Raw genomic sequence first — 26,151 nt, 5'->3', positions numbered from 1 at the left:
AGTGCACCACCTGCGGCCAAGTGATTCACTTTGGCCTGAGATTGGGTGCACTACAGTTCTATCTCTCTCATTTCATTGCTTTTTTTTGAGGCAACAAGTGCGGCAGTCCGTTCGTTGTCCTGAGGTTTGTCTGCTTATAGCTTTGCAGAATGTTTAGGTAAATAAAAAGAAAGATAATAAATGTGCTGTCCTTCTAGACAGCATTGTTTGCCATGGCATTTGTTGTGCACGAAATTGCACACAAAACTCAAATCATATTGAAGGGAAAGCTTGACTACCAACGCTTCACTACACTACCTTGCAACAATTTGGTTTTGACCTTCAGATGACAGATGCGCCCTTCATGCTTGACAAGTTGTAGCAGAAAAGTAGCACTGAAGCTATAGATGGTTGGTTGGCATTCTTTGGCTTGACAATGCTGTAAACTCCTATGATTTTGAGGAAAGGAAGGTGCATAACTGGCTCCCTGGACGCCTCAGTCGTGGATGCCTCAATCATGCTTTGAGGTAGGTGGTGGTGGGGAGAGAGAGATGTGGGCTGCATACATTAGCGCTGATGACATTGTGGCAGACAGGTGCCACTGCAGCAATGAGCAACAAGGTTCATTGGGTGACCAACCTCTTATGATCAACCATGAATTAAAACCCCAACTGGCAGGGTGGGCGCATTGCCTATCCAGTGTGTGGAATGCGCTCAACGTTACAGGCCAAGCCATGTCTACTTACCCGATACAGCACAGCTTTCGCGCTCTAACTAGGTTCAGCAGTAGTTGAACCATAGCTAATTTTTTTATGTGCATGAGACATCTGATGTATGGGAGTGCTGTGATTGTGAGAATGAATAGGCTGTGGTGCAGCCAAAGCCCTTGGTGTTTACATTCTTCTTACCTCTGGGGTACCATGGGTGTAATTTCTGCATTCTGAATGTTGATGCGTTAACAAAGCACGGAAGCTCGTTGCTGTTTTGAAGCTGCACCTATTTGCATTTCTTTCACTCATTTTCTGCTTTCTGCATACGCTAGGTGGAGGTCAGCTGGTTCTTTTTCTCCTATTATTATTAGTGCTACCGTTATTCTTACTGAGTTCTAAAACAGAATTAATCTTTCATGCTTGTTGTTTAAGTGGGGTCACATTTTGTTTTATGCAGCCCGCCTGGGTTTCTTGATCGCAGTGACGGGACGCCGTTCTGAAACGCCTTCTTTTCTTCCTTTTGCAGAGTAGTCAGTGGGTTGGGACTGTGCTGCTGAACGCGTGTGAGCTGATAGAGCGGCCCTCCAAGAAGGACGGATTTTGCTTCAAGATCTTTCATCCACTTGAACAGTCCATCTGGGCGTCACGGGTATGCTGTCCGATAATTATTTATGGTTTTTATAGGGCCTTGTTATTACACCCACGTAGCTTTGTGATATTTTTCTCAGCACAGCCGTTTGATGCATGTGATTTGGAGTTGATGCACATGGTCTGGGTTTTAACTCTCCTTTCCTGCTCTCGCTGGAAACCACAGGGTCCTCGGAATGAGGCCATTGGGGCCTTGGTGCAGCCACTGCCAGTGAGCCACCTCATCTTCCGGGCACCCTCGGAGGCAGCTGGCAAGTGCTGGATGGACGCCCTGGAGCTCTCGCTTCGTTGCTCCTCGCTGCTGCTGCGCTCCATGACGTCGGGACACCTGCGCAGCAACAGTAGTGGCACTGCGACTGGAGGCGGAGGAACTGCTCGGGACTCTGCTTCTGTGACTGGAGTTGGGGGTGGTGGGGCTGAGGCAGAGCTTTCGATGGTGGCCAGCACGCCCACCGCTATCCCGTCGCAGCAGCGGCACTGGAACGAGAGTGACCTTGAGAACCACTTCAGAGACCAAGGTGTGTGGGCATTGAAGGGAAGTTGCTGTGGAGAGATAGGCATTTTAGGCACATTTGTACTGGCAAAATAAATTTATTGAGCTCAAAAATGGGATTTTGCTGGCAGTGTAGAGATATCAAAGCTTCAAAAATACTGCTTAGGTTAGAGGTTGTAGTATCTGCCTTGTATGCGGATGGTTCACAGTTCAATCACCGGTGACGCTGAGTACCCGCCAGCTTCCAATGGCTGCTAGTGCAAGTTTTCCTCTGGCCTCATGCTCAGCATCTCTGGGATGAAATGCCTAGGAACTAGGTCTTTGACCAAATTTCATGCAGACCAAAACACACTAGCCATGCTGCCACTATTTGGCCAAGCTGCCCTTCATTAAAACATCATCATTGTAGCTGTGGTTATCAGCATAATCATTGTCATCATCAACTTTTAAATTTGAGCCCGATAATAATTTGCTGAGCAGTTCACCTTGACCTTCTACTGCATGGATTTTTAAGTTACAATGTCAAGTGTGACCAGTCCCAACAGTGTGGCCTCCAACCTCCGAGATATTTTGCCACGCTGTGAATATTGGACGCCGTGGCGCTTTGCCACTGCTAACGTTTACAGAGTGGCCAGATTTATTATATGGCCGTTTTTCTTTTCCCATGCAAAGACATACCACGTGACAGTAGTATGGCATTCTGTTGCTGAGTTGATCTCTTCGCATGCATTGCGCATCACACATGGGAATTGCTTGGCGAAATCATTTCTTGATAGATCTGTCTTTGATGCTGGAGATCACTGCATTGTAATGAAGGGTGGAATTGTGACCATCAATGCGCGAACTTTTTTTCGCAACCTTTTTGCATTTTGTTTTAGCACGATGATAGCAAAGAGCACCAAGAGGGCATTTTTGTTCTTCGTGCACATAGAATTTAGTCTTAGTCCCATGAATTCTGCGGTATGCACTGGGTAGAGAAGGGTAGAGAAGAGAAGAAAGGAGTAATTACTGCTTAGCTCGCGAACACATGCAGCATGCCAAGGGAATGAAGTGTTTTTTTGTGAACGAAGCACAACTTATACTTCAACTCGAAAATAAGTATGTTTCATTGCCAAGTTTTGCAGCTAAACTCCAAGCAGTCGGCAGATAGTGAACTCATAGAGATATGTGCAAACTATCAGAGAAGAATGGTGGAAACTTGTGAAAACTTTGACCTGAAGTGTTGACATCTGCCTAGTTCTGATTGTAGTGTGGTGACATGGAGAGGCATTGAATAGTCCGTGTTTCTTGCCTGTCACCACTGAGTAGAGAAAGCACTTTGACAAATGCAAACTACTGGAAGCATAACAGTGGATTATTGTGTGCGTAACAATGCAGTGGACTACTGTAAGTTTCACTGCCTCGCAGCAGTCACTAGAAACTTGTTCTATTGAAAAACAGGCTAAAGGCCAGCCGTAAAACCAGGCTAGAGGCCACAGAGTGTGTTGCCTTGCAAAAGGCCAGCATGCAGTACGGTGCATTTATTGGCCCCTTTATCTCAATGCGCTTTGTGCGCATTTCCTCCCTTTGCCTGGTCAGAAACATGGAGTATCATGAAAACACTGCAGCCAGTTTCAGAAATTCTCCAAGCTGATGACTACTGTTCCTGACAGCACGTGACGGAGATAGCAGTCCAGGCTAAGTCCTGCATGCTAGCGCACTGCTTTAATTAATAGCATTTTCAAGCCTTTTTTTTAATCTTTGGGTCATTTGCTGGAGATAGAATAACAGTATGCGGTGTCAGTAAGGAGGCCGTCCTACATCTGACTCCAGATATAACTTGCCTCTCTCTGCTCATGCCTTTTAACAGTATGCCACACTGTAGATGCTGTAACGAAGTGCCGTGTCTGGTTGGTGTACTTTCGTGCTTTAGCATTTTCTGAGTGAGCACCTGTTTGGTGTGGCGTGCAGACCTTGGTGATGATGCACCCACGGACGACCAGCGGGATGGCACTCAGAGCCTGCGCTCGAGCGACACTGACTCCGAAGAGGAAGAGCACCAGCGGCTGACGGAGGATAGCGGGGAAGTGGAAGAAGTGGAGGAAGTGCCAGAGACACCCTACCAGGAGGAGAGCACTGAAGAACTGGGTGTGGTGAGTGAGCAACACTGCATGCCACCTTCTTCTGTGGGGTGGGCTTGTGACTTTGTTTTCAGACACTGACACTTGTTCAGGCTTGTTCGTTTCGGGACAGATCCCCACGGGGGAGGGTGGTAGGTATCAATAGTTATAAATGGAGGGGATAGCGGTAGTGAAATCGGGGGGGGAGCGCAGCATTACAACTGGATCCGCTGTAGGGATCACTGCAACGGCACTACGCAGGGGGGATGGAATTAAAGGATAGGGTGAGAAGGGTGGTCAGGGCGAGGGGAGACGCAGGGACAATGTAGGCAGATCACATCACTGCAGCAAGGGCACAGCCTGGACACGTGAAGTTAGAGCAGCGCTGCGCAAGTTGGTGTCTGCCGTGAAGGTTAACACCAGTGTGAGGGCGCGGTGCATTCTGCTAGCTGGGCCTGGAGGTAAGAGGATGTTCTTGAGAGAGCAGCAGGGCAGCTTGAGCCTATGGTATCTTTCACACATTGCAGTGTGTTTGCCGTCGAGCATACTGTTCTATTGTCTAGTCTTCGGACCATCACTGCACCCACAACATCTCCAATTTAAAGACTGCAGAAAAATGAAATACGCTAGTGAACACATCTTTGCAGCCTCGCATGCCACGCACTATAGCACTCGGATTAACTCTTGGGAAGAAAGCCCACAGGTCTGCTAGAATGGAGTGTTGTATTTGTGCCAGTCAGCTAATCATGGGTGCTCACCCATTCAAACACATGCACTTGCCCCCTCACCATGTAGTTTCATTTTACAAAGAGCCGTATATGCGATGTCCTCCCAGAACACACACGACAGTTTGCTTATAGGTGAGGGGGGAAAAGCAGTTAAGGGTGAGGGTGAAAGCTTGTAGAGGAAGGTATGTGCTCGGCTTTCCCAGCAGGTGTGAAGGGAAGTGCAGTGGAAGCTGGGAGAGGATAGTGAGGTGGTATGCCCTTGGTTCTGGCAGAGATGGCATTCGCGAATGCCGTGCAAATCTGCCGAAAGCTATATGCAGAGCTTACATACATTAAGGTTGCATAATTTCAATGTGCCATTTCAGTTGCTGATGAATGCCTAGCCTCCTCTTTATCTTCTCTGAAGATGTCTCAACGTTCCTGAGCCATGTGTTTTGCCCTCGCTTCCGTACACATGGTTCTTCTGTTTTCCAATGCGCTGAGCCTAACTCCATGGCTGAAACTTCGTGCTCGTGTGCTACTCACTGTTTAGGCGGTGAAGCCTTCCTGAAATTGGTGCCACTGCTTGAGAGCAGACACCATCACTACCTGGTCACACTGTGAAAAAGGCCATGGATACCATTGCTTTTCTGGAGCAGTTTTGCTTCAGCTCAACACTCCTGACAGTGTGCATGCAAGGTGCCTTTTACGAAACTGAAAAAAATAGTCATTGGTGCTCAGCTTTCACTCAAGAGCTTTCAATTAAATTCTTCAGTTTTCTTTTGAGCCACTCAATGATTGAATCGTCGAATAATTTGGACTTCTTTTTTGTCCATCGAAGTCCCATGCTACGGAGTTTTATTGTATTAAAAAAAACAGTGCATTTTTGTTAACATTTTTTTTCAACCACACAACCAGTTGGAGGCTGCAGGTTGAATAACGAAGTAAACATCACGTATACTTTATGACGTGCTAATGATTACAACTACACTTACCCAGAAAAAGTTCCAAAATATAATTTGTGCACTCACATATCTAGAAAAATAAGCTGGTCTTAGATCATATTAAGGTGAACTGCTGCTAATTCAAACAAAAAACCTTTGGTCCGTTGAAGTTTGAAATAGTGAAAGCCTGTATAATTCCATCAGTCTGCATAGTTGGGGTTTTGATGTTATTAGGAGCATCTGAACTTTATGAACCCAAATGGGCTCATAGTTTGTCATAAAAGAGCTGAAATTTAATTGAAATTGTGCTCTCTTAAAAAAGCACATACTTCTGCAAAAACAATAGCATGCTGGTGCCAAGGGTCGGCTGATGGCCAAGCAATTGCTTGCCCTCTTTCAGTGGCCAAGTTCTCTTCTGCCTCCTTCTTAGTGTTTCACCATCCTGGCAGCAGACGAAGTGGTGTGCAAATTTACAATGTAGGCAGGATACAGCAATTTTTGCGTACGTGATGAAAACCTTAGAATGCTGTCAAGAAGCAAGTGCTCAGTGCAGTAGTGCTTGCCTCAGCGAGCTGAATTGTGGTTGAGTGTTGCAGCGAACTGCCGTAAATATGCACTGAACTACCTTAAATATACAGACAGACTTACCCGCCGCTGTGGCTCAGTGGTTAAGGCGCTCGTCTACTGAGCCGGAGTACCCGTGTTGGAACCCAACCACAGCGGCCGCGTTTCGATGGAGGCAGAACACAAAAGGCGCCCATGCTATGTCAGTGCCAGTGCATGGTAAAGATACCCAAGTGGTTGAAATTACTGGAAATTATTCCGTAGCCCCTACTCCAGAAGCCCCCTCCACTGTGGCACCTCTTTCTGCCTTTCTTCTTTCATTCCCTCCTTTATCTCTTCCCTTAAAGTGCATGGCCTTCTTGGGTGTCCACAGAGATATGTGAGACAGTTACTGTGTCATTCCCTTTCCTCAAAACCAATTTTCAATTTTTCAATATATAGTAGACAGTAAAGGCAGCACCGTTTCTGTTTGTCTTGTTTGTAGAAGGAGTCCCAAAGCGTTTTTTTTTTAATGTGCAGGCAGGGGATGCAGGTCAGACTGAGGAGGTTGCAGAGGAAAACCGCAGCCTCATTTGGGCCCTGGTGAAGCAGGTGCGGCCAGGCATGGACCTGTCCAAAGTGGTGCTGCCCACATTCATCCTTGAACCACGATCCTTTCTCGACAAGCTCTCGGACTACTACTACCACGCTGACATCCTTTCCAAGTGAGTGCTTGTTGCTCGCCTTGTAAATTTCATTCCGCTTTTAGAAGCAGGGATGCATCCAAAAAAACTACGGGGCATTTACGCTTGTGATGATGCGAACATCAGTGACAGCTGGGGGGTTGCAGAATGTTGATTATGGACCAAGTGTTTAGTAGCAACTCTGAGCAGGAGGGTGTGTGTAGGGATGTAAGGTAGGCATGCGTCATGCTTGCGACCATGCGTCACGGTCATGCACAGTCATTAATCCATCCATAATTCATCCATCCATAGAAATGGCGAAAGAGGTAACCCGGGTGGAGGAATGTTGCACTGACAATGTTGGAGCAGCCAAATGTAGTAAGGAGTGAGTGGGTGTAGGGTTGTGTTGTGGTTTTATGGTGCACAAGTGGGTGTTGCTACCCAGATTGACCTTGAAGTTTAGTGGGGTGGCTGCGTAGGTTGTATGATATAGGGGTGATGGGAGTGCAGCATGCGTGAATGCCACCACCATTGACATGATTCTGAGGAACGTAGCCTATACAGCTGGCGCTGTAAAATCCAAACTGGATTTAGCGTGTGGTATGACTTGTTGCACTCTTGCACTGTTTCAGTGTTGAGTTTCAGAAGTCATGCTTTGGTGGGTAGAGCCTGCGAGGCACTTGGGAATGGTGTTCGGATAATAGTTTAGAGCCAGATTCACTGTCCTTAACTTTTTGTAGCTTTTGCTGTACTGAGGTGCCGATCTGTGAGCTGTATTTAGTAACATTTCAAGTATTGTTGGCTTTCAGCACAGCTTTGCAATTATGGCAGCAGTGCTATTATTGGCTGCATATTGGAACATCTTTTAATAGTAAACTTGGATCAGAGGCTTTTGTTGTGTTTACTACATATATACTCCCCTGTTATGAAGCAAATGATCTTGAGGCTTTGAAGTTGTAGCACAGATTTCAAAATCCACAATCGTACAGCTCGTCTAAACAGACCACATTTTATTTGTGAACAGAAAAATGCATGGTGCTACAACGAATCAGATTCATTTCAGTTGGTCAGTTTTACCATCAGTTTTACAATACGTCTACAAAAAAAAAGTGCTTACTACTGCCCACAGTTACAGTATTGAATTAATTCTGAATCGTAGCTACAGTTGGAATTGCTTTACTTTCCAAGTGGCAGGTTTCCTGCTGTCTTCTTTTCTCCTACAGTCATGCATAAAACTGAAAAAAAAAAGAAAAAATTGGCGGCGGTTTAGGTCTGGTTAAACCTGGAGTGATGTGATAGCTACAGTTGGCCGAGTGGAACTTTCTCAGTTGAATTGCAAAGTCAGTCTTTCGCCGCTCCCTTTCGCTGGGCGTTCCTTCTTCATCTTCGTCCCACTTGATACGGCACTTGCGCACAGCTGTGGCAGCTCGGTTTCGCCGGCGCACCGCACCGCCGGCAGCAGCAGCTGCTCCGCACCACGTAGCTGGTCAAGTGACCAACCACGTGACAAACCATGGCGCTGCGCTGCCGGCAGCTGCTCCGCACCATGTGACCAACCACGTGACAGCGTGGTGGCACCGCCACTTCCACGGCGCCGCCACGCTGAAGGCTCGAAATGCTACCATAATGTAGCTATCGTTACAAAACTTGATGTGAATTGAGTTTCAGTGTCTGCTGTATATGCTTAAAAGGGATGTGGAACAGAGACTGTGACCACAATGTGCATTCAGGGGTTCAGTCACTGACCTATTGTCGTTCGCCAACGACCAGTTGCGGAGAAACTAGTGCTTATTGGAACTAACGTTGTGGAGAAAGTTGTGCTGTCTTTTAAAAACACGAGAGGCAAGCAGAATAAATGTGCGCATACTCTACAGCAAGCATGAGAGCCCTGCGTCTCTGGTGGCATCTCACAGTTTTCTGTCACATGGCTGCACTCCATGGCGAGGTGATGGCTTCGCAAGGACCTTATGTCTTGACGATGGCTTGATGATAAACTGGCATTGATGTGGTGACTTGGCGACAACTGTGGATGGTCCAGAAAGCACGATCACTGTGCTGATGTGGCCTAGTGGAATTCCTGGCCCTGGTCATTCGCTGGTTGCTGGCTTTTCTTCTGCAAGCCACCTCCTTCTGATGTTCCGTGCAGGAGTATGCACCGTGCGCCGGCACCAATCTCTAATGCGAGCAGTGCTCACTTGCTCATCATTGTCTTCTGTGCTAGGCTTCTTTTTACTTAAATGGGCTCTGAAACAGCTTCCGAGGAGAGCACATCAACTCGCTCAATAACTGCATTGAATTGTCATATAAACCTGAGCCAAATAATACACTTCTACACGCAGCAGAGGGAAGGCCGGCTGTGGAGCGCTGACCTTCCAGCGCGCAAAAAGTTACGAGAGGAGAGAGAAAGGTGTGAAGACGCTGAAATTTAAATTTTGACTACTTGTAACTCGGCTTGTACAAAGCGCATTAAAAAAATTCTTGCTGGACAATATTTGTCAAGCGGCGTGATTTAACATTCCAGGCATACCGCAACTTTATTATAGCTCCTTTCAGAGCCCATTTAACTCTTCACCAAGACTTAAATGCTTTGGATTCTGGCCACCACAATCGCCAACACACTACACCAGTACCGCAGCGGTGGCCTCGTGGTTGAGCATCCGCCTCGCATGCGGGAGGTGCGGGGTTCGATCCCCAGTGCCGCCGGGTACCCACCGGTGATAAAATGGGTACAAGCCTCCCCTGGCCTGGTGTTCGGCTTATTCCGGGTGAAATGCTTGGGAAATAGGTCTTTGACCCCAATTTGAGCAAAAAAAAATAATACTTTGTGCCGTGGCACTCTTTGGCCGCAGATGCCCTTGCGCCATAAAAATTCACTATCATCATCACACTACACCAGTGGTTTACATTTAAATGGGTCATGGGACATGCTGGTAGTTTGACTAATGATAATGGGTCATGTGATCTTGCCATGTGATGAGGTCATTTCACGTAAATAACAAGCACATCATCTCGGGAGGGAGAGTCTGGTTGTAAGAGCTGGTGCTTCAAGGAGAATGCCTGCCACAGGAGAGCGCTTGTCTCGTCAGCAGCATCTCGTTGTGTGACAGGGCGGTGCAGGAGGATGACCCCCTCACTCGGATGAAGCTGGTGGTGCAGTGGTATCTGTCTGGCTTCTACAAGAAGCCCCGAGGCCTGAAGAAGCCCTACAACCCCATTCTGGGCGAGGTGTTCAGGTGCTGTTGGAGGCACCCTGAGACTGGCAGCCGCACCTTCTACATTGCCGAGCAGGTTGGTGGCTTCATTTCATTTCTTTGCTTTTTGCCCTGCTAATTCTCCTGCTTTTGGTTCTGATGGCCGAGGGTTAATTTTGAGTTCAGCTGTATAGCATTAATGTGGGTGAAATACCTATTGACTGATGAAAGCAGGACTTAAAGCCGTCATTTTTTTGTTGCAAGGAAATGTATGGAAGTCCGCAATTTCATAACTGTCTAACTGCTCTTTTTATGGGCCTGGATCTCTGTAACAAAAGGTTTTTTTTCAAATTCCGTAAATACACATGTTCAGGTCTGTTTACACATATGCATGTATGTGAACACATCTATTTATGTGCAGGGTGATACAAAACTCACAGAAAAGGTGAAAATTTGATCATTCAAAAAGTAATGACAATAGTGCCATGCAGTTTCCACAGAGGTGTACTGAAAGATATGGAATTTTTTTTAACAATGAAAAGCTTTATTGCCACAATTGTCGTTGAAAAGTAGCGCTGTAGCGGCATTATCCGAACTGTTGATGCAACTGAAAGGGTAAATAACTAGCTTTCAGTGGGAATGAAAACAATTTTCAGCATTTTTCTAAGCATTTTTACGAAAACCGCATCGTGCTACTGCCTCTGCTTTTTGAATGACTGAACTTTTACTTTTCTGTGACTTTTGGATCACCCTGTGTATGAATATGTAAATGCACATGTACAGTCGACAACCGATTTTTCGGACTCTCTGGGGACCGCGAAAAGGATTGAAAAATTGGGCAGTCTGGAAAATCAAATTTCCCTGACAAAAAATCACAACTTATTGCCAGTATGCTGGAGGAAGGGGTCAGTTGTATTGCACACATTCTGAAATAAGCTCCTCATGATTAACTTTCGCAGCGCGTCATGTGCACAGACAACGGGCGGCGACCGTTTTCATGAGCTCGGCCTTGCTGTGCTGCTTTCGCTATGTAGCCAGTGAACGCACGGGTTGGGACAAAGTCTAAACGGGAAAGCACACATGCCACTGCGGGAACTGCACTGCGCCTGCAATATGATGGGCCCGGAATGAGAACAAGTGTATGGCGAAACAATAAGAACCGAAAAACGGCCGAAGCAAGTGCTCCGTCGGCATTGGCCTTCATCACTAGGCCTAGTGACTGGAGCCAAAATCGGCATCGCATCCAGTGGTATGCATTCTGCAGTGGCTTGCGTTTAATGAGAGCCGTCTTGCCTGTCATCGAATGCCAGTTATTTACGGTTTTGCGATCGGAAGTTGACAGTTCAATTGCGGTGCGTTTTGCCGCGAGTACGCTCACCTCGCCGTCTACGCATGAGCTGTACGCCTCCCACGCAATTTGCTGCTACCTCTTCTCATGTTCGGGAAGAAAGATTCGGCACAGATGAGTTCAGCGAACTCTGACTACTTGCGGCGGAAGACATTCAAGAACAGTATGAATTCGAAACCACGCGGGCACAATGTGGCAACTCGCGCAGAATTTCAGCGTCGCAATTTTAGAGGCTCCCTTTAAGCTTGAATTTCGATTTGTTTGATCAAGTTTTCAATCTCTCCTGCAGTTTGACAAATTGTATGGCTGCTTTGGTATTGGCGGCGGATGCGAACGAGTTCCGAAATATTGAGCAGTCCGTTGCAAGGCGTTCGAAATTTCAGGCGCTCTTATACATTGGCTCCATGGGCCATGTCGCGGTGCCGCAAAAAAGTCCGAATAATCAAGCATGTTCGAAAAATTAGTCGTCTGAATTTTTGGTCATCGACTGTATATGGACAAAATTTAGATTGTAGATCACACTTTGCATGAAAGTTTTAGAGAGTCTTGTTCACAACATACATTAAATAAGTCAATTTTTTCTGTCAGTTTTGCTTTTTGTAGATTTTAGGATTTGCTGACGAAAATGCTCTTTTCCATACTAAAGCAAGCAGCGCAATAGCCTGATGTGTTGGTGGCCTCTTGCAACTGCAGGTCTCCCACCACCCACCCATTTCCTCTTTCTATGTGAGCAACCGGCCAGACGGCTTCTGCATCAGTGGCACCATTTTGGCAAAATCAAAGTTCTACGGTGAGCCCTCTGCTTGGAACAGTGTAGCTTGCTCTGCCTAATGGCCTCGGACATTTATACATAATGAGGGGAATGATGCCATTATTCAGTGATGACTTTTACAGATTTTCTTTGAGAAAGGAAATGGTCCATATTTAACTTGCTGCCATAGTTGGAAACATCTGTGTCGTATATTGCCTGGTCGTTTCAAATTGTTTACATCCACATGATGACAGCTCCTTTATGAAGCAATGTAGAACCCCTCTATAGTAAAGTGGCTCGGACCAGCAAAAATCTTTACTATACTAGGGTCTTTACTATATCAGTTGTTGGTGATGGTATGGCTCTGACTATGCTCTCTAGCTGCTTACTAAGCACGAAGTGTTGGTTTATGAAACAAACAATCAGGAATATCTTGCATCCTGCTCTTATCATCCCTTCATCTGATAATTATTTATTATCAGTGATCACATTTATCGTGTTTTCGACCTGATTTACGTCTTCTGGAAGCACTACATTTGCACGAATACAATGTGGCTACTAATATAACGCCAGTTTGATTCCATGTGAAAACCATGTGAAAGATCACCGCATCGTCTTCTTCCGTGGCCTCAGCGTCATTTAAGAGGCAGTAGTTAAGAAATGCATGCGACACTGTCAAGAGTGGCAAAACCGCCTACGCAGTGCCGCCGTGCCTCTGCTGCTTGCCGCCGCTTCCCCATGCTTCGTGCTGCCTTGCTACGAACGTACGCCCATTTCTTCCCTTTTCTGCTTCTCACTGCACATTTACTGCCTTTCCTTTCTCGCGACCCGCGCCGCCTTCTTTCTACGTTGATAGCCAGCTTTACTTTTTCCGTGCCCGCCGCGCGCTTCGCCTCACGGCATCAAGGTGTTCAAAATGTTAGCTTCTCCTCATGCCTTTCAAGCACGGTGATGAAGCTACCTCAAAGAGCGCCGTTTTGTCGTATTTGGTATCTATACACTAACTCGCGATCCTAGACTTCGCGCGTACCGCAATGTCATCATTCCGCGGAAAGTACATCGCCATGGCCAGGCGCTCTTTACTATTATCATGATGATAAATCCAGGCGCTCACAGACAACGAATCCCAACAAACTCCAACAAATCTTTGTTGGAGTTACCATCCGCATTCCACGAAAAGCCTGTTAAATTTTGCGTCAGCGCACTCGAAGCTCATCAAGGATGGAATCGCGGTCTCGTGTTTGAAGTCAGCTGCATCAAAGACTTGCCACCATCGCATCAAGGAAAGTGTCAATTATCAGGTGGAAAGACTGATTAACAGCAGGTATCCAGATCATGTGATCGGCAGAGCCAGCGAAAAGGTTATTCGCTGGGTAAAGGGCCGGGGAAAAAACGACAAAAAAGAAGAACGCAGCAAACCCGTGGTAGTATCGTATGTGCATCGACTTTCACACGGGATTAAGAAAGTTGCTGGCAGGTATGGCATTCATGTCATGTTTTCGGCTCCCAAGAAACTGTCAACGTTAGGCCCCGCGATTCAAGCTAAGGCGGAGCTGGGTGCGAAGAAAAGAAAAGGAGGATGTGCTCTCAGACATGTATCATCGTATGTCGCCTGCAAAGTGGGCACAGTGTACAAGATCCCCATGTCGTGCGGAAAAGTGTACATAGGCCAGAGTGGTCGTTGTTTGAATGTGCGGCTGATGGAGCATGCCGGAGATTTCCAAAAAGGTAACACTTGAAACAATATGGTTCTTCATTGTCGTGACTGCAGCAAGCGCAAGAAGAAACGTTCCCCCCTTTTTTCCAAAACATGTGTTCTTTTTCGTCACCGAGATAGTTGAACCCTATCATATCGTGGAAACGGGACATACATGTGTTAGTGACCCATCAGTTGGCTTGTCTGATGGGGAGATAATTTTTTCCCTGCTCATCGGTCGGCATGTGGCGTGCGATTTCTCTGGGTTTGTTTTGGTTTTTGTAGTATATACATATAGAAGCCTCTGAATAAAAACTCTTGTAGTTGCGAGTAAGCGCTGTGTCCCCTCTGTGTCGTTGTTTGTGAGTGCCTGGGTTTATCATCATGAACGTATACCAACTAGCTCAGTTTTCTGCCCTGTTGGCTCTTTACTATAGCCGTTTCTTCGAAAAAAATTTTACTATAATCGAAAAAAATCTCATCTATGGAAGGCGAAATGGGACTGCAGCTTCACTTTACTATGTCCGAGTTTTTACTATAACCGAGTTTACTATAGCGGGGTTCTACTGTGCATCCTTATGTGTGCCTCCCACCTACCACTAGTAATGAAAAATAGTCTAGCTTTTGTTTTGATTAAGTGTTTCATAGTAGTACTCCATTTGTCTTCTTTTTGGTGTTAACCTCAGCGTAGTGCTCAGCTGAGTGAAGAAAAAATGCACAAATAACTACTTTTTTTATCACCTTTCATATTTCAAAACCTGTTTGACTTTAAAGGAGGCTGACAATGTTGGAAGTGCAGCTTTTTATTGCTGCAGGAACTAGGTTTAGTGGCACGGTCAAGTAACCTCAGGAGTAAAGGATAGTGAGAGAGACAACTTACGGGGTGAATGCTTCCTAGTCTTAGGCCGCCATGGTGGCTCAGTGGTTATGCCGCTCGGCTGCTGACCCGAAAGACACGGGTTTGATCCCGGCCGCGGTGGTCGAATTTCGATGGAGGCGAAATTCTAAAGGTCCGTGTACTGTGCGATGTCAGTAGAACCCCAGGTGGTTGAAATTTCCGGAGCCCTTCTCTATGGTGTCCCTCGTAGCAGCTGAGTCACTTTGGGACATTAAACCCCCTTAAACCAAAACCATAAGCTTCCTAATGTTAGTGCATGCTGTACCTTGCTGCTCCTACCCTGTGGTGTTGTCATGCTTACCAGTCTCATGCATGAGACGTGGCCACAGGTAGAAAACAAATTATTCCTTGCAGCAAGACTATGGTTTGAGCTAGTTGGTTGTAGCATGACATGGTCTTGTTGTGTGTGTGTTGTCTCCATCTTTTAGCGCCTGTACGCTCTTTGCGTAAACCATGAAATGATTCCTTCCTTGCTGCTTGTCACTGAGAAAGCTGACCGGGTGCTTATGAGACACATGCCTTGAAGAGCGAATGACAAAACTTTCATAAAGGGTGCAGCTGAATTGTGTACTGTCGGGATGGAAGGAAAAGCGAAGGCTGCCCTTGAACACAACACAGTCTTTCACTTCATCTGCAGTGAGCAGTTAATGCGATTCGTGTTTCTGCTCAAAGGTTGCTGTGAAGTGCATGTTCCTTAACCAGTTGTGCATTGATTCCTACTGCACACCTGAGGAGTGATGCCCAGCAGTGTATGTGTTTAGATCCAGCTCAGTGGTACATTCAGAAGCATGACTTATGGGAAACGCTCTTAATGGGCAAGGTTCTCACAGATGACTATTCTGTATTAAAAGAAGCGCATTTGACGAAAGTATTAGTGCTCATGAGAAAAGGAGCGCTGCTTAGAAAGAAATACCGGAAATTGCTCTACCTCTAGATGTGCCATATGGCCATGGGAGAAGTATCAGACATTTTTATGCGTATTAAGACTTGGACCTTTTCAAGTTGTCTTTAAGGAAAATTCATGGTCCTAGCCTCTGTGTGTGACATGGTTCTTGTTTTAAAGCCAAATGAATCATTTTTAATAACCTTCAAATATTGTCCAAGTACTAGTAGGTTTCCGCATGGAGATGTTTTGCCGCGCTCGATTGTAATGTGTGGTGCCTTCTTGCAGGCAACTCACTGTCGGCCATCCTCGAAGGCACGGCGCAGCTGTGCTTTCTGACCAGGGGAGAGACATACACCATCACCATGCCCTATGCTCACTGCAAAGGCATCCTTATGGGCACCCTTACCATGGAGCTGGGGGGCAAGGTGAACATAGTCTCCGAGAAGACCGGTTACCGCACCGAGCTTGAATTCAAGCTGAAGGTGGGTGAGCACGTTTCGCAGTGTAGCCAGTGGGGACAATCTTTTAGGAGGCGTTTGTTCTCGAAACTCCAAGGTTTTTCTGATGCTCTGCTTTGTTCTCTCAGTGTGTTCTGGCCTTACACATCTATTATGAATTCTTGCACAGTGACGAGGCACAATGAGTCTGATAATGTGGCTGCTAGGCAAGAAGAATCTCCAACGTTTAGCATTGGAGAAGTCTTCGAACTTGGAGATAGTTTGTTGGTGTTTAACAGACCTATTGAGTATTAATAATAATAAAAGAAACTTCACTCTTGCAAGGAAGCCCATGAAAATGAAATAGCAGCTGGCCCCGAGAAAAAAAGAATGCAGGTCATTTAATCTCTGAGTCACGTCATTGAAAGATGTGTCTAAGAGACTTATGGTGCGGAAATGTTTACTGACTAGTGATTAGCACATGGAATAAGTAACCTAGTGCTGGGGACAGACAAGTGCTTGAGCCATGCTATAACCTCATTGATCCGTTATCATCATCATCCTGATTACCCCCCCCCCTAAATTAGTATGTGCTCTGCTTGGTTTGATGGGTTTAATTTTAAAAAGTGGAGTCTAGGAGCAGTTCCTTGATAAAACTGGTATTGTATCTGATGTGTCTTTGTCAACTCGCTCTTTCTAGGGAGCCGAAGAGTGCTTGTGAGGGCTTTGAAATGCAAAAAGAATATTACTTATCTTTTCATGCCACGTTTGTTTCTGTATCTTGTCTACCCTCAGGATTATTAAAGACTGCATTTGTGACCCCTTGCTGTGAGCAGTTTCTCATTGTGATGACCATCTTGTTTCAGTGTTAGGTGTACGGGTATATAGTTTTCACTGACTTTTGACATGAGGGCAGCTCCTGTGATGATTATTGAAACAGTGCTAATGGCATTGCAGCCGCTTTTTTTCTGCTGGTGCCTGCACCTTTTCCTGTTCCTGGAGGAGTGGAAGCATGCACATGATTTCATGTCCCTTCATGTTTCTTCTGTGCAGCCATTCCTGGGTGGAGCTGAATTGTGCAACCTGGTCATGGGCAAGTTGAAACTTGGCAAGGAGACCCTGTTTCTCATTCAGGGTCACTGGGATGGCCAGATTTACCTGCGCGACAAAAGAACACAGGTTCGGGAATCAGTGCAACAACCTTGTCTGCTTTTTTCAATATTGAGCAAATGTGAGGAAATTTGCTGTTGCATTTGGTCTTCTGATTTTGTGGCATTTATTGCTCGGAGTGTATTCTGCAGTGTGTTCAGATAGATGCATTAAAAGTTGCAATTACCAGCAAAAAAAAAAAAAAACTATTAGTAGAATTGGAAAAATGGAGAACATTTTGCTTTTTTGAATATATGCACTTTCTTGAAGACCATTAGCTGTGCTTGTTGATCAGAGCTGTTTATAATAAATCTGCACATGCACACAATGGCTTTCCTTATCTTTGTGCAGCCATTCATTGGTGTCCCTAAGTCACAGTAGTGGGACTGCTTGTTCAGTTAATGTTAGTGTTAGGAACAGTAAGTCCTAAAATGTTCAGTGGGGCCTAGGAAAGTGCCACCCAATTTATGTAACGCCTGGAAGATTGTGGGGTCGACCAGGCTACTTGCTGGAAATTGGCTGCTCAGATTAAAGCAGGGACTCTGTCTTGAGCACATGTGGGATGTTGTCTTGAAGATGGCCTTTCCAATGTTCTATAGTCTATAGCAGTAATGTTTGGGTCAGGGGTTCTCAGACTGGGTTCCACAGGCTGCTCGTGTCGGCAGCACATACCCTGGCAGTGCGTCAAGATGCTGCATGCATGTAACGGTGCCGTGGGCTTATGTTTTGATGGGAGCGCCAACGAGAGCGGCTTGCCCGGGGAACTTAGTTGTATGCCTAGACACTGCTGCACCCAGCTGCGCCAGTGCATATGTCTAGAACACCAGCAGGATAGTGTGGAAGGGGCATGGCACACAAGGTGACATGTGGCACAAGCACTAGTGCATGTGGTGATTGAATGTATGGTCCACACCGTTGTGCTAGCAGAGCCCAGACAAGACAAAAAAAAAGCTTGCGCCTCATCAAGTGTTTTTCCAGGCGATTTGATGGGGTCAGCGATGCTGGGCCGAAGTCTTGCCGCCGGCGCATCTATTTGCGCCGGAAAGCCAGTACCTGTAGAAATTAAAAAAAAGAAGAAAACATCGATGCCGCATTGATGCCAGAACAGGGAGCAGTGATTGTGTGCGCCGCACAGCCAACCGTGTGCATGAATGCAGTGTAATGTTTGCCTTGTGACTGTAGTTTTCTGTGTTCTTGTCTTGGGGTTAGTGGTCCGAGCATGAGTGAGACGGGCACTCAATAAAAAACTGGTTGCTGAAAGCAAGAAAGCCAACAGGTATGCACAAAAGTGAACGAAACAGCAGAAACAAAGGGTGCGTTGACAAGTAAACCCCGAGCTATTGTAACACTTTTGATGACAGATTGTGACGTGGAGGCCTGGGGGGAGTGTTGTTCCTTGTTGCATGTTGAAGGCTGTTGGGGTTTCTTGAGGCAAAAAAGTTTGAGAACTTCTGGTTTAGGTAGTCTGCACCTTACTGTTTTTTGTATTCCTTGTTAAAGACCAACAGAGTTACGCACCTTATCACTGGACTGTTTGAAATATAAATAAGCTAAAGGAACTGGTTGCCTTTTTATGTCAGTTGTTTTAAATGGTACTGAACCAAAATTAGTGTGAGATGTAGCTGATGCCCTAGAGGCCGACACAACAGGTGAGGCATTTGAGACCAAACATCAGCATTTTATCTCTTAGATTTGTCATTGATTTCTTAGGTCATTTGCTAGGAATGCACTCTGTGTGAGCTGAGCTTTAATGTAACAACAGCCGCTGCTGTGGCTCAGTGGTTATGGTGCTCAGCTGCTGACCCGAAAGATGCGGGTTCGATCCCAGCCGCGGTGGTCGCATTTTGATGGAGGCGAAATGCTAGAGGCCCATGTATTGCGCGATGTCAGTGCATATTAAAGGACCCCAGGTGGTCAAAATTTCCAGAGCCCTTCACTACGGCCTTCCTTATAGCCCGAGTTGCTTTGGGAGGTTAAACCCTCATAAACCTTTAATGTAGCAACATTTAAACTGTGCCATTATTAGCATCTTGTTTTTTACTTTGCACCGGATAAATCTTTAATGAATGTATATACTCGCTATTCTCTAGAAACTCACTCACATCCTTCTTTTCCTTTTTTCATAGCTGCCTTTTAGTGAAGTGGCTCTAGCATATTGCTAGTATTTCTAGTTGGAACTGTGTGGTATGTTATCAAAATTGCAGGAGGAGCAGGTGCTGTGGAACCCAACCCCAGATGTGCGAGCTAAGCGCCTCAAACGTTCTACTGTGCCGGTGGAGCTCCAGCAAGAATACGAATCTGAAAGGTGAGGCTGGTTCCTCTGTATCCATGCTCAAGTACTAGGACGTGCATTACAATTTGCCGGCTCAGGGCTGCCTAGCTGTGCACATATTGTTACTTACATTTCGAATAAAGTTTTTCCGTCATCGAGGGCTGTGAGTTTGGAGGTTGACTTGTATTCAGAGTCAACTTGTATGCGACAATATATGGTAATTTAGTATATAGCCTTATAGTTGACTTTTTGTTGCAGTTAACAAAAGTGAAATGCTTATGTTTGAAAAGTATGGGAGATGCATAGTTAATCATAGAAGAGCACCACATGCGGCATGTGGAAGTCATGAGTTCAGTTCCCCCTAATGGCATACTGTCTTTTCCTCTAGTACTTCCAATTGATCTCTTTTCTTAATGAATACTAAATTAGTAGTTTCCTTCACTAGATAAAAAGTTATTTCCTCAAGGTTTCCCTGATTTCAAGGTCTGTAATCTTCAAGCATATATACTCTTATGAGCGCCTCAATTTTATTATTCCTATTTACCTCTATCTGCTGCAGAGAACATATTTATAGCAGTCCTTGAAGTGAGAATCCCTCCGTTTCTTGCTTGTTTTGATGATGATGATGAATTTTTATGGCGCAAGGGCATCTGTGGCCAAAGAGTGCCATGGCACAAGGTATTTTTCTTCTACCCAAGGCGGGGTCAAAGACCCATGTCCTAAGCATTTCACCCCAGATAAGCCGAGCACCAGACCAGGGGAAAGTTTGTACCCTTTGTATCACCAATGGGTACCCGTTGGCACTGGGGATCAAACCCCGCGTCTCCCGCATGCGAGACGGATGCTCAGACCACTAGGCCACCGCTGCGGTCTTGCTTGTTTTGTATTGCACTCATAAAAATGGAAGCTGTGTTAGCTTGCCTTGTCTAATTTTAGTGCTCCACAGAATTTTTGTGATAAAATGAAGTAGACTTCTTTTAAGACAGACTCGGCTGAGGTGAATTCTTGGATGAGACGAACAATATGAGAACATTTGGTTGCGTTCCCATAGACTCAGTGCAAAAGAGACTCGCTGAAGACGAACTATTCGCTTGTCCGTTGGGTAAGGCGAACTTCCACAGAGTGACTCATGGCAACTCTGCGCAGCGGCACCCGTGGTGTGGCCACGATGCAGTCTCAGAGCAAGCTAGAGAAGGAAATTGTTAAGAACGCTTCCTTGCCAGAAAGCATACCCTGCAAGAGAGCTTCCCCGCATTATTAGCTCACCCTGCAAGGTAGCTTCTCAGTGCTTGTGCACAAAGGTGCAGGTAGGGAAAGCATAGCTCATTTGCGCTGGCCTGTGCACAACACAGCAATCAAGCATGACTAGACCTCGGCACTGTGCATGCACCATGTGCTGCAGGTGGGCTCCGGGGGACAAAAAGGCGCATACATGCAGAGTATGCCTGCCAGTTGACTAAGTGCTTGCAGAGTCAGGTGGAAGCCATATTTCTGCCATTCTGTGATTGAGAATTGTTCAGAGGTGCAGTGGTGGTGCGTGCTGTTTTGTGTTCCATGCAGGATGTGGCAGCATGTGTCAGCAGCCATAGTGCGGGGTGACCAGGTGGCTGCCACTGAGGAGAAGACTATCCTCGAGGAGGCACAGCGCAGGAGCACCAAAGAGCGCCAGGCACGCATGGAGCCCTGGGTGCCTCGTTTTTTTATCCAGGACTTGCTCACGGGTGACTACCTCTACAAGCATGCTGAGTAAGCTCTGTTGTGTGCTTTTTTTTTTTTTCGAGTAATCTGTGTGGATGGATATTTTGAAGGGACTATGTCAATAGATAAGCACTTTCTTATGACGAAGAGAGTACTCTTGATGGAAACAGAGCTGCTGTAAACTAGAAGAGGTTAAAAATAAAGGGCCGGCATTGGCCGTTTTCAAGAAGTAGCTGCAGTGATGTGTAGGCAGTTTTTTTTGCTCTTGGATCCTGGTTGCCAGGCTTCGCTGCCATTCAATTCCATTCAGTGATCACTTAGTGCCTTTTAGTCTTGATGACACAAGTTTGAATCGGGTGTTATGGAAAAAAAATTCCATTTTTATATCCATTTTTTTTAGGCAACCGATATGTCCTTTTCTGCCAGACAAGTATCAACATAGCCAGAAAGAGCCACAGGATCTATTTTTTCTGAGAACAAGAATTCCATAGAATCATCCTCAGTGTCCCTTTGTCTAACTTATGGCTCCCTTTATCTTTGGCATAAATGCTCGAAGATGTAATTGTACACTTTTCCGTGAAAAGGTGTCAGTGAATCTGGTGTGAACTTTGCAGAAGCACTCCAGATCTGGCAGTCTTTTTCTTTTTTCTTTCGTTTCTTTGTGCGCGAACACAAGGAAGCAGACGTCACTGAAGGAACAGTTTTGGCATGCTGGTACACCGATGCATTCAAGACAGCTTTGGGAAATGTCAAAGGCAGAGGCAGTTTTTTTATTTACTAGATTTTGTTGCTCAAATTTGTACAAATGGGTCTCTAGTATGGGTACGCGAATATTAAAATTTTTGAGTACAAATTGAATACGAATAAGGAGAAAAAATGGCTTTGAATTGAATATATGTTCATGGTGAAAAAAAAAATTCACAAAGATAAATAGGCAGATATTTTTTTCCTTAATTTTTTTCAAAATAGTGTATGGTCTCTGCAACCGAAATTAAACAAAACTAGACTTGACACTACATCATGTAAATTGTAAAATACATGATGTGCACATATCTGTACACTGGTTGACTAGACAGCTTCACAGTATGCAGCCTGTAATGTGGTCATGCAAAGTGAGTGGCAAAATGAAATTGCTGATTGACCCATGACCACATGGCGGCTAAAATGAGCAGCCATACCGCTCAGTAGAATTTCATTAATTCGTACTTCAAGGGACTGGAAAAAGTATTCGACTTATCTGAAGGTTGAATCATTGAATGCCTCATCCCTCTGGAAAGAAAAAATAACTGTTGTACTGCTGCCTCCTCACAAGCTTGTGAAGCCCTATGAGAACGCTGCATCGCACAAACAGCGAACAGCACATGACAAGTGTGCAGTTTTGGCATGCTGAAAAGGATGGAAGAACAAAGCTGCCATAAGCTTGGAGAACACGCGTTGGTGCCAGAACGACAAGACTGCTTATTAAATGAAGAAATAACCAGGGCGCACCATTCGGCATTCAAAAGCTACGAGCAGCCAGGTTCAGTCGGCAGGCATCTGTGTGGCCGATAGCCGCTGTCGCCACGGTCTGACAGTAGAGCTCAGAAAACGAAACTGTGCGGTCACCTCAACTCGGCCCCTTTTCGGTTCCCCATACGAAGTTCTGCAAGTGGGCTTTCCCGAAAAATGAGATGACTGTGCTCTCACTAGAAGAGTTGGGAAGGCAATAGGATGAGTGCCGTGGGTGTTTTGTTTGTTTTATTACGGTGGCACAGTAAAGCCTCCTGCCCGCCATGTCATGTCATGCCATGTGGGCGTTAAATGCGAATGGCAGGAGTAAACAAAAAAAAATGCGTGCTCTCGCATCCCGGCTGTTCAAAGCGGGTAGTTTGCCATCTTGGTATCATCACGTTCTATGTGGGAAAGCCCACTAGCGGAATTGCGCGTAAGGTTCAAGGCCAGCGGTGTACAGCTGTGACCAGCCCATGTGATAAACGACAGGGAACAGTGTAGAGGACGTATTTCCCAGATGTTGTGGTTTTGAATCAGTCGGATTTATGCTAATCTTGTTGTCTTTTTCTGTGTTTACCTCCTGTCTTTTTTTTTTTTAGTAATATTTAAATTAAAATGAATACTTCTGTACAGCTAGCCCAACTTTCTGTTCTTTTGGATTTTTGAAAATTGGCGGTGTTCGGTCACTGCCAGGTATCGAAACATTTTTTAATTGCATTTCCCGAGTCAAATGTGAGCCGAACAACAGATATGTTCAACTTGTATTCGAAATTCTCGATATTTGCTTACCTCTGCTCCGGGGTGCTGTCAGACTGCTGAGCTTTGCGTTTTCTCCTCTCATATTTAGCTCTCGTCCCTGGGATCCCCGCAACGATGTGGTGCAGTTTGAGAGGAACGGAGTCATCCAGAGCAAGACGCGGCACCAGACGCCCATCGTGCCCTCGGGAGGCAGCCTTGTGAGCATCGAGGGGAGTCCCCCCGAGCCCCAGGGAGGCTTGCGCAGGCGCATCCTGCACTCAAGCCCTCGGCAGGCTGCTGCTCACCTCGGCCACCGCCACCACCACCACCATCACCACCACCACCACAGGCAACAACAGCAGCAGGGCTCTGGGGTGGCCGGCTCCAAGAAGGAGCGCAAGAAGAAAGTGGGCCCGGCCTTGGGGCTGGCCCACAGCGGTAGCTCCTCAGCAGAGCGGGGAGCCTGCTTCTCATGCGATTCGACCGATAGCGAGGGTGAGCTCCGACTTGCAACACGCAGCTATTAGGTTTCAAAAGAATACCCACCTTAAACGAAACAGACATTATAGACAGAGGGGAAACTGAAGAGTTCTGAGATTGAGGGTGGTCTTAACTCAGAAGCCCAGCACTGGCTGCCTTGGCCCTCGTGCGGCGACTCCACAGGTTCCCCAGTGGAGCCAGAGTTGCATGTTTCTTTTCCACGCACTGCTTGCTCCACTTGTCGCCAAGCACAATCACATGGCTCCAAAATTGCAGTGAAGCTGACACCTCTGCGCCATTTAGCACTTGACTGCCGTGGAATGTCCATTGGTTTGCCTTCTCTTCTTGTGCTTGGAGGGCTTTCTTTTTGCCCTGGCGTCCATTTTCATTGAAGCGTTGTTTCTGTACAGAGAACACACAATTTTTCCTTAAGTTTTTTTCTTTATATAACACCAATCATTCACACGGCAAAAATTCTGTTGATAACTTGTTGAGATAGGTCTTGCTGCAGCTGGTGCTCTACTAACAAGCTGTCTCGCTCACTGGGAGCATGTTTTTCTTAGAATGAAGCAAGTTTGAGAGCCAAAAATAAGTGAATGAGTACTACTCGCTGTAGCTGCTGCACCAAGCATGGCTTCTGTATGCTAGAATGGCGCTTTTCTCTTGGAGATAGAGCTGGTGTACCTTCTTGCAACTACGGGAGCGTATACAGTGACTCTAAGGGGGCCAGTAGAGGCTGCTGGCCGGACAAGGGGAGGGACAATCACAGCTCCCACGAGGCTCTAGTGGGATGATGGGCCATTTCAAAACTAAGGTGTACCCTGTGGTCAGAGTCTTTGTTGTTAAAAAAGAGTTGATCAGAAATCCTGTTTTGCTATTGAGACTGCTATATTTCTGTTCTTAGCGATAAACTGTAATCGCAGGAGGCTGGAGGAAAAACCTAACAAAAGATTCTTGAGCCCATCAACAAATGACTTCAGCACAATAATACTAGCATTGCTTCATATGAAAAGGTGGCTTAATAGGTTCGCCATGCTGATGCTTTGCATTTTCTCAAAAGGTTTGTCATGTGTGCTGCTTGTGCATTTGTCAGCATCACCTGTCTAATGTTCTGACAACATTGAAGGCCCGCAAAAGTTTGTGCCTGCCTGGGGTTCATTCAAGCACTACTTTTTTGTTGTTCATTCACTTCTCAAAAATGCCTAGCCTCACTACTTATTTTTTGCACAGCTATTTGCACTGAAGTGGTAGTTTCTTTGTTCAGTTTGTTGAACTTTATATAGTATTTTTGTGTATCAAATCTTAATCTCAACAATAAGAAACAAACGCACATACAGCCAACCCTTGTGAAGCCTTGTAATCCATGCCAGTGCACTGGACACTCGGCAAGTGTCTCGTGAGGCTGCACAGTACTCATTGAACTCTCACCCACTCATGGAGGCCAAAATTTTCACTGTGCAATGCAAGATAACAGATGCATGCTGCATTGAAGGTGAAACATCGCCACAAGAGAGGGCTCATGAAACAAGCAGTTTGTGCTCAGGCACAAAGTGCTAAGCCTTCTTGTCTGGGGGTTTATCGGGCATTAATGGGACACTGAGGACAAATGAAAGTTGTCTTGTATTAATAGGTTATCGCTTTCTAATGATAGAGGCTACTTTCACCGAAAATGAAGCTTTTATTTATTTATTCAAAATATCCCCAGAGGCCCCCTCATTGTGTGGGCTTATTGTCCTTTAGGGATGTGGCAGGCAAAGTAGGTTTCCTGTCTTACCCCAAGTTCAATTGAACTGCATTTGCAATTTGATTCATTTTCTGCAATCTTTGCAATTGAAACACAGTTTGTCAGTGCATGCCCGACATTTTGAACGTGAAAACGTAAACGTAACGTAAATCACTATGAATAGTGCTTATAACGGATCCTTTGATTAATCGTTCTTTTATGTTTTGTAGTGATATCTGGTATTTTAAGCCTTTTTCCATAAAGAAAGAAAGTTCATTATTTCAAAACCATGCCAGCTCCAGTAGTAAAACTAGTTGGCATGAAAAGCTGTCAGGGCTTTTGAACTGCCTGTTCAGTGGCGAAGAGAAATAACTGATATAGTAAAATCTTGTCGAAGCATACTTGCTTAATAAGCAGTAGTTTCACTTAGGATGTAGTCGCATCAAATCTGCATCACTGCTTTCATTAGGCCTCATCTATATTTGGTGTCCACTTACAACATAGTGGCTCATTGAGATGTCACGGTTAGCATTTACCTACGATCACGCACACGAGGCTGAAGGGCATTTTGTAAAGGAGCGACGTGC

General features: G+C 45.7%; 1 protein-coding gene across 7 annotated transcripts in view; it reads left to right on the top strand.

Moving 5' to 3' along the window:
• Window positions 1-26,151, top strand: part of Orp8 (Oxysterol-binding protein-related protein 8) — a 90,189-nt gene that overhangs the window by 56,925 nt on the left and 7,113 nt on the right. For all 7 annotated transcript variants that reach the window (XM_077661916.1, XM_077661919.1, XM_077661913.1 and 4 more), the window contains 11 exons: window positions 1,216-1,338; window positions 1,504-1,855; window positions 3,781-3,962; window positions 6,664-6,848; window positions 9,914-10,094; window positions 12,039-12,135; window positions 15,862-16,058; window positions 17,067-17,192; window positions 19,367-19,467; window positions 20,995-21,180; window positions 23,471-23,856. In XM_077661916.1, the coding sequence (XP_077518042.1) occupies window positions 1,216-1,338; window positions 1,504-1,855; window positions 3,781-3,962; window positions 6,664-6,848; window positions 9,914-10,094; window positions 12,039-12,135; window positions 15,862-16,058; window positions 17,067-17,192; window positions 19,367-19,467; window positions 20,995-21,180; window positions 23,471-23,856 (2,116 nt within the window). The remainder of the gene's footprint in view (window positions 1-1,215; window positions 1,339-1,503; window positions 1,856-3,780; window positions 3,963-6,663; window positions 6,849-9,913; window positions 10,095-12,038; window positions 12,136-15,861; window positions 16,059-17,066; window positions 17,193-19,366; window positions 19,468-20,994; window positions 21,181-23,470; window positions 23,857-26,151) is intronic.

Source organism: Amblyomma americanum, chromosome 4 (genome assembly GCF_052857255.1).
Source record: "Amblyomma americanum isolate KBUSLIRL-KWMA chromosome 4, ASM5285725v1, whole genome shotgun sequence".
Lineage (NCBI taxonomy): Eukaryota > Metazoa > Arthropoda > Arachnida > Ixodida > Ixodidae > Amblyomma > Amblyomma americanum.
This window is presented reverse-complemented; position numbering and strand designations above follow the sequence as displayed.